At 59.9% G+C, this 8,277-nt stretch overlaps 1 protein-coding gene across 1 annotated transcript in view; it reads left to right on the forward strand.

Annotated features, from left to right (window-relative positions):
* BSN (bassoon presynaptic cytomatrix protein) overlaps positions 1 to 8,277 on the forward strand; it is a 73,834-nt gene that overhangs the window by 61,477 nt on the left and 4,080 nt on the right. The window contains 2 exon segments of the mRNA XM_026857610.1: positions 1,576 to 2,010; positions 3,540 to 8,271. Coding sequence (XP_026713411.1) covers positions 1,576 to 2,010; positions 3,540 to 8,271 — 5,167 coding nt within the window.

The following is an 8,277-nucleotide window of genomic DNA, read 5'->3' on the forward strand; positions in this document are numbered from 1 at the left end:
CCTGCCCCTCTGCTCCCCGGAGAGCATGAGCTGGATGGCTGCTCCTGGTCTAGGTTGCTGTATGAGTGAAGAAGTGTCTGTGGGGAAGCCCATTACTCCTGGCCACCACCAACTGCAAAGCATCTCCAGCATCTTGTCAAAACTTGGGGACTCCTGGCTGGATGCAGGTTCCAAGCTCATTTTGCTGCTGCCATCCCATAGGTATGCTTTTTAGAGTCATAGAATAGAATCATGTAGGTTGCAAAAGACCCTTGAGATTATCAAGCCCAACCATTAACCTAAGGCTGCCAAGTCCACCACTAAAGCATGTCCCTAAGTGCCGTGGCTACATGTGCTTTGAATACCTGCAGGGGTGGGGACTCAGCACTCCCCTGGGCAGCCTGTTGCAGTGCTTAACGACCCTTTTAGTGAAGAATTTTTTCCTAATATCCAATCTAAACCTCCCCAGGTGCAACTTGAGGCTGTTTCCTCAAGGCCATTTTGGTGAACCTCATTATCTACGTGGAGGCCGTGGCTGCCATGGCCCCAGGAGACACAGCTGGCTTGCAGCCCTGGCCCCAGGCTGGTCCAGCTGAAGACTAAGACCACCTCTCTAACAGCTGGATGGCTCCTCTGGGGCCAGCTGCCCCCCAGGGTTGGCCACCCCAAGCTTTGGGAGCAATGGATCAGCAAAAGAGGAGTCTGGGGAAAAGGACTTGGAGCATATCAGTCTGTTAGCAGCAAAACCAAAAAGATTTGAGATGGTGAAACATCAGAAGGGAAGTAAATGTCAGGCCCCTATTCCTGGACATTCCTGGGTGGGTAAAAATAGCCCTTGGACGACCTGGGGGAAGAAAAGTGCTTCTGATCCCTTAATGCAGAGCCCCTGCCGTAGCCCCGCAGGCTCTCTGCCACTCACAGCCCTGCTTGCAAGCAGCTTTTTCCAGGCCATAAAACAACGGCTCTTGCTGAGAATTTCACTAGACGAGATTGTCTTGTTCTTTTCCTGCACAGCGTGTACTTTGGGTAATATCTTTGGGAAATTTTTGCGTACTCGTGTAGCCAGTATTTTCTGATAACCTAGAAAAAGAAGATTGTTAAGTATTATGATTATGCTATTAAACCTTTATTCTATCGAGGAAAACAAATCAGAGTGAGAGAGAAGCTGTATGGAGCCCAAGAAGTGTTAAGCTACAGTAGTAATCTGCTTTCATTGTTTCACTTAAAACCAAAATACCAGCAAGACTGGACATGAAAAGAGCTGGTGATACTGAGGTGTCATGGGGGGAGTGTGAAACGCCTGTGTTGTGGCTACGGTCCCTCTGGCTGAACACCACTGAACAAGGGTAGGGGTAGTTTAAGGTAGATGGTCTCTCTTAGATGGTTTGTGGGGTACATGCCCCTCTGCAGCCCACACGGGTGTTTCGGCAGTTGCCTGCTCGCAGCCTGGCCTCTCTGAAGCTGGTTTTCTGGTTTGGGTGCACTGAGTCCTTTGCACCATCACCACGTGTCCCATCAGCTGAACTTCTTGGCCAGGTCTCTGCTGAGATGAAGCTCCCAGGGTTTGAACAGAACTTTTCCTTCTCTGTTTTGCAGAAGAACGAATGGCTGTGCTTGAACTGCCAAACTCAGCGGCTGCTCGAAGGCAGCCTCGGTGACCCTGCCCCGATGCCACTGCCTGCCCCAAAGCAACCGCCCACCGGCTCCCCGCGGCACCAGCCACCAGCCGCTGGCCAGCAGCAGAGAGCACCCGTGCCGGTGCCCACCGAGCCGGTAGCACCCCCTGAGCAGCAGCCCTCCCCCGCGAGGACCCTCCGGGCTGCCGAGCAGAGCAGGACCCCGAGCCCTGCCCCAGCCGAGAAGAAGCCCCCAGCTCCAGCAGAGGAAAAGCCGCTGCCCAAAGCTGTCCCAGAGCCTTCCAGAGCTCCTGAGAGTGCCGTGCTGAAGGGGAAGAGCACAACCCCCAAACCAGAGGTGGAGAGCAAGGAGAGCCGGGCACCCCCCGAGGCGCCGCAGGCGAAGGACCAGGAGGTGAGTTGTCAGGGTGCTTCCAGCTCTGAGCATCCCTGTGGACCGCATCTCACCCAGGGCCAGTGTGGCACCGAGCCATGCCTCTGCGGTGGCCGTGCTCAGAAACAGGGTTTTATTCCAAGTCAGAGCAGAAACTGTGTCATTGAGGCCATTTGCCTCAGAAAATGGCCTTTTGGGAAGTGATGAGCTCAAAACATTGCTGTCTCAGCCCTTCCAAACCACTTAGGAACTTTGCAGGCTCTGTAGCAGCATGCTGGTATTTGCTTTCTCTTTATTATGATTACATCAGTTTGAGCATAATTCAATAGTTCAGCTCGTCTTTGTCCTGTGGATTTGTTTTAAAATAACATGAGGGCAGCTGAATTTGTCATTAAATGGAAAACTCATTTCACTTGTTGCAGCAGTGGGCATTTTTCAAGCTCCTTATCCCACCTTTTTAAAAATTCAATACAGTTTGGGGAAACATATGGCTGTATTGGTATGGTTTTGCCCCATGAGCAACCATCCCAGCATCAGCCAGCACAGCCACCGTGGGGAGGGGATGCAGTGGGAAGTCTTCCAAAAGCTGGGAAGGGACGGCTGCCCCCAGGGAAGAGGCTTCTCGCATCCCTGACTGCTGGTGCTTCCAAAATCCAGTAAGGTCCATGGTGCCTCTGTGGGGATGACAGGCCCTGTGGGTGGCACCAAGGCTGGGCATGTCGGCACTTGCCCCACAGCTCAGAGGCTTGCCCCGATGCTGCCTAATTGTAACACCAATTAAAAGGGCCTGTTTATTTCTGCTGGCATCTAAGGAGGATCCTGGAGGCTGCGCTGCTTCTGAAGGCTGCTTTGCAGAGCTGTCAGGGCAATTAGAGTTCATTAAGAGGCAGCTGTTCCCCATGGCTGCCACCAGTAAAGCTTCTGTCCTCTCAGTGCTGCCATGCCAGCCTGGCTGAGCACTGGGGGGCAAGGGCTGCCCCCTCGCAAGACACCCCCCAATTACAAGTGCTTGGGCTTCTCCCCATGCAGGCAGCTGCCTGCCTGCCTGGGGAGAGTGGTAGGCAGCTGCCTGATTGTCTGGGGAGAGCAGCAGGCAGCTCTGCCCTCACATCCTTGCCCCAGGGAAGGGTGTGTGGCCATCTGTACCCGGAGCCTTACAGACAGGGCTCAGCCACCACCATCTCTCTAAGTAAAAAAAAAAATCGATGTTGCCATTGGACAGCCTTCTCGTATTAGTTATCCAGGGAGATAACACTGACAGGGTCAGTTTTCTAAACATATTTATGAGTCCCGCAATGCCTTTGGCCCTGGGGACATGTGCTGTGCCATCCCCTGCCTGCAGCGAGCCCTGTCACCTGCCTTCCTGAGCATGCAGACAAATTGCTGACAAGCCACTGAGGGGGGGACATGGGGCAACCCCCAGCCTTCATGCTGGGCTGGCTCTCAGTGCTTCCCAGACCTTCCATGGGCTCCCCAATGTTTGGGGGGGGAGAGGGGGGAGCAGCTCCGGAGCTGCCCAGGTCTGACGCTGTGCTCTCCCTCGCCCACAGGATGGGAGCAAGCCTTACCCCCCGGACCTGTCCCGCAGCCCCCAGAGCCTCAGCGACACCGGCTACTCCTCCGACGGCATCTCCAGCTCGCAGAGCGAGATCACCGGCCTGGTGCAGCAGGAGGAGGAGAAGCTGAGCGGCACCGGGCTGGCTGGGCAGAGCCCCCCCAGCCCCTCTGAGCTCACCAAGCTGGAGAGCAGTATGCGGCCACTCCTGGAAGGCCGGGGTGCCCCACCGGAGCTCACCGAGCAGGGCAAGAGCTGCCCGGAGCCGCGGGAGGAGCAGCGGCAGCGGCAGCGGCCACGGTACCTCTCCATCACCCCCGAAGCCTTTGACTCAGATGAGGAGCTGGAGGACATCCTGGAGGAGGATGAGGACTCAATGGAGTGGGAGAACCAGCGGGAGAGGCGGGAGAGTGCAGAGTCCTCGGATGAGTTTGGCAGCAAGCTGCGGCACGACTACGTGGAAGACAGCAGCGAGGGGGGCTTCTCCCCGGTGCCCCCCCGGCCCAAGGGCCGGGAGGCAGAGGTGAGCGACGAGGAGTTCATGCGGAGGCAGATCCTGGAGATGAGTGCGGAGGAGGACAACCTGGAGGAGGAGGAGGAGGGCTACAGACGTGCCAAGTGCAGCGTCCCCAAAGCTGGGCAGAAGGCTGAGGTGGAGAAGGGCAAAGAGCCGGCATCGGCTAAGCGGCGTCTGCCACACAGCTCCAGCAGCCTGTACAAGGAGGAGAGGCAGGAGCTGGAGGCGGCGGAGGGCGATGACTTGAGCACGGCCCAGGGCGGGCTGCGGCGCTTCAAGACCATCGAGCTGAACAGCACGACTGGCTACGGGCGGGAGATGGAGATGGGCCAGGAGGCAGACACCAGCCTGGACCGGGAGCCTGAGCTGGAGATGGAGAGCCTGACAGGCTCTCCCGAGGAGCGCTCCCGTGGCGAGTACTCCTCCACCCTGCCGGCCACAACACCCAGCTACACCTCGGGCACCTCGCCCACCTCCATCTCCTCCCTGGAGGAGGACAGCGACAGCAGCCCCAGCCGCCGGCAGCGTCTGGAGGAGGTGAAGCAGCAGAGAAAGGCTCGCCACCGCTCACATGGCCCTTTGCTGCCCACCATCGAGGACTCATCTGAGGAGGAGGAGCTGCGGGAGGAAGAGGAGCTGCTGAGGGAGCAGGAGAAGATGCGGGAGGTGGAGCAGCAGCGCATCCGGAGCACTGCGCGCAAGACTAAGCGTGACAAGGAGGAGCTGAGGGCTCAGCGGAGGAGGGAGCGCTCCAAAACCCCCCCCAGCAACCTCTCCCCCATCGAAGACGCCTCCCCCACTGAGGAGCTGCGGCAGGCAGCAGAGATGGAGGAGCTGCACCGCTCCTCCTGCTCTGAGTACTCACCCTCCATCGACTCAGAGGCTGAGAGCTTTGACGCCGTGGCCTCCAAGCTCTACAAGTCGGGCAGTGAGTACAACCTGCCCACTTTCATGTCGCTGTACTCCCCGACGGAGAAGGGGGAGAGCAGCCCCAGCCAGCCTGCCAGCAAGCCCCTCAAGAGCGCTGAAGAAGCCTATGAGGAGATGATGAGGAAGGCAGAGATGATGCAGAAGCAGCAGGTCCAGCAGGCCCAGCCAGCGGTTTCCTACAGTGGCGCCTACCAGCAGGTTGGCTACCGCGGCACCGAGGGCCAGAACGGATTCGAGTACCAGTATGCCGAGGAGTACCGGTATGACAGTGGCCCTGCGCGCCCTTCCCAGCCCAGCTATCCCAGTGCCCTGCCGAAGGCAGGGGCCGTGTATGAGGAGATCCTGCAGACCTCACAGAGCATCTCCAGGATGCACCAGTCCTCCTCCTTCGACCTGGCCCTTGAGCAGGGAGAGAAAGTGAAGGGGCAGGATGAGACATACCAGGACAAGCACTTCCTCAATGCTGAGAGCGCCTATGCCGACCTGATGAAGCAGAATGGTGGCCCGCTCACCCCTGGCACCAGTCCCACACAGCTCTCCGCTCCCGTCTCCTTTGCCACCTCCGACAGCAGCACAGGCAAGGGCATTCCTGACGTCCGGGTCACCCAGCATTTTGCGAAAGAGGGGCAAGAGCTAGCCAAGCTCCAGAGCGCCCCAGTAGCACCCAGCCCGGTGTCCAAGGCTGCCACCACTCCTTACACCTATGGCAAAGGTGCCAGCACAGTGACGACAGCAGCGAGCAGCCCTGGGAGTGCACTGCGGAGCTACAGCTCCCCAGCACCAGAGGCCCCATCCATAGCCAGCAGAAGCTACAGTCCGGTGAAGAGCACCGTCAGCTACGGCTCACAGACAGAGGACACTGGCAGAAGCAAGGCAGCAGTGGAAATCAGCGTGCAGACTGCCAGGGAGAAGCTCCCGGCCGTGAGCGACAGCAAGCCCCCACCACCCAAGATGTACCCCTTCTTCAAGAGCTCCAGCCCTCCGCTCTCACCCACCTCCCCAACGCAGAGTCCCACCCGCACCGCAAAGGCCACCGCAGAGTTTTCCACGCAGACACAGAGCCCCATCCTCCCCTATGAGGGTCCCACTGCCACTTCTGCTGGCCCTGCTGCCTCTTCTCTGGTGGCACAGGGGACACAGACGCCACACCGGGCGGGCTCACCACGCCTGGCCCGGCAGCCCTCACAGGATTCCCCCTTCATGCTGATCACACTGGCAGCCGATGCAGCCAGCCAAACCAAGCCAGCCAGCTCCGGCTCCTCGATGTCCCCCACCTCATCTCCCACCAGGCCGAGCCGGCAGCTGCCGGCACATGGCTACAGCCAGGCACCGGAGCCAGAGCAGCCACAAGGTGCCTACATCAGGGCACAGCCGGTGAAGGAGCACGCCCAGAAGGCACCCGCCGTGACTTCAGCCACTGACAGCATTGCAGGACTGTATGGCTGGGGAGCACTCCCTGCAGAAAACATCTCCCTCTGCCGTATCTCCTCCGTCCCTGGCACATCCCGGGTGGAGCCAGGGCCCAAGGTGCCGAGCACTAACGCCGTGGACTTACGGACTGCACTGAAGTCTGCCCCCATCATCATAACGGACCAAGGCATGGATCTCACCTCTTTGGCCACTGAGGCCAGGAAGTACTGCCTGACCTTGGACCACATCCCGAGCCGGCAGTCCACGGCCATCCAGCCCTTGATCATCAACCTCAATGCCCAGGAGCAGCCCCACGCCATCATCGCAGCAGCCAGCACTGCTGGCCTGGCCATTGCCTCCCCCATGTTGCTCTCGCAGCCCAAGCAGCCTGTGGTCTACGGAGACCCTTTCCAGAGCCGGGTGGACTTCGGCCAGGGGAGTGGGAGCCCAGTGTGCTTGGCGCAGGTAAAGCAGATGGAGCAGGGTGTCCAGACAGCCACTGTTAGAGCCAGCGGGGTGGCCAGCGGCAAGCCCGAGCCCGCTGCAGCCCCTCAGACCAAGTTTGCAAGGTATGGCATGCCAGGCCAGATTGTGAAGAAGGACGTGCTCATCACACAGACTGGTGGGGCACAGAACGTCGGCAGCCTCCCACAGCCCTTCCCGCCAGAGCCAGGCTCAGAGCTGTACCGTGCAGTGCCAGTGGAGCTGAAGAGCCAGAGCCCTCTCCTCGCCCTGGGCGGCAAGAAGTCCCAGGTGATGATGGTGCAGATGGAGGAGGCGGTGGCTGGCCCAGTGACCAAAGTACTGAAGGAGGAGCCACCGGCCAATGTGCTGGACCTCACAGGCATGAAGCCGGAGAGCCAGGTGGCCTGCTGCGATGTGGTCTACAAGTTCCCCTTTGGCAGCAGCTGCACCGGTGCTTTCAATCCCACCTCCAAGATGCCGGAGAAGAAAGCTGGGGAGGTGGGGGCACCTGGACGGAAAGCCAGTGGACCCCTCTATGGCAGCAGAGAGCCAGAGCTGCCAGAGACCTTTCCCTACCGGGAGCAGCCAGCCCCAGCGCCTGCGCTCTACGAGGAGCAGAAGTTTTACCCCTCCAGCGCCTTTGGCCGCCTCTACTCCTCCATGTCAGACACGAACCTCTCTGAAATCGGGATGAACTACTATCCCATGAAGGGGGATCAGCCCTTCCCCTCCCTGGCAGGCGACGCCGCCGTGGACCTCAGCACGATGAAGCACTCCTACAGCGTGGGCTTTGCCGAGGGTGGTTACCTGGGCCAGGGGCTGCAGTATGGCTCCTTCTCTGACCTCCGCCAGCCAGCAGAGATGCTGGGCCACCCACTCCCCATGCGGAGGTACAGCTCGGCCTCCAATATCTATTCTGACTACCGCTTCTCGCCCCGGGGGGACCTGGCCAGCTTCCAGGAGTCCAGCCTGGCCCACTACAGTGCCACCACGGCGCGAGAGATCAGCCGCATGTGCGCCGCCCTCAACTCCATGGACCAGTATGGTGGCCGGCATGCCAACGGCTCAGACCTGCTGCCTTACGGCCCCGGCGCAGCACCAGGGGGTGCGGGGGGGCTGGCGACTCAGCAGCAAGGCCCCGCACCCCCCAAACCTGGTGGGATGTACAACCCCACCTTCCCTGAGGCACGGCAGGGCTTCGGCAGCCTGGCGCAGTACAACGTCCCCAATGTCCGCCTGGGCGCTGTCCGGCAGATGTTCCCTTCCACCGCCACTGTGCGGGCCGCCGACGGCATGATCTACTCCACCATCAACACGCCCATCGCCTCCACGCTGCCCATCACCACCCAGCCAGCCTCAGTGCTGCGGCCTATGCTGCGCGGGCTCTACAGACCCCTCGGCCCGGGTGGCG

This window comes from Athene cunicularia (genome assembly GCF_003259725.1).
Source record: "Athene cunicularia isolate RWA chromosome 12 unlocalized genomic scaffold, athCun1 chr12_part1, whole genome shotgun sequence".
In the NCBI taxonomy this organism is placed as follows: Eukaryota; Metazoa; Chordata; class Aves; order Strigiformes; family Strigidae; genus Athene; species Athene cunicularia.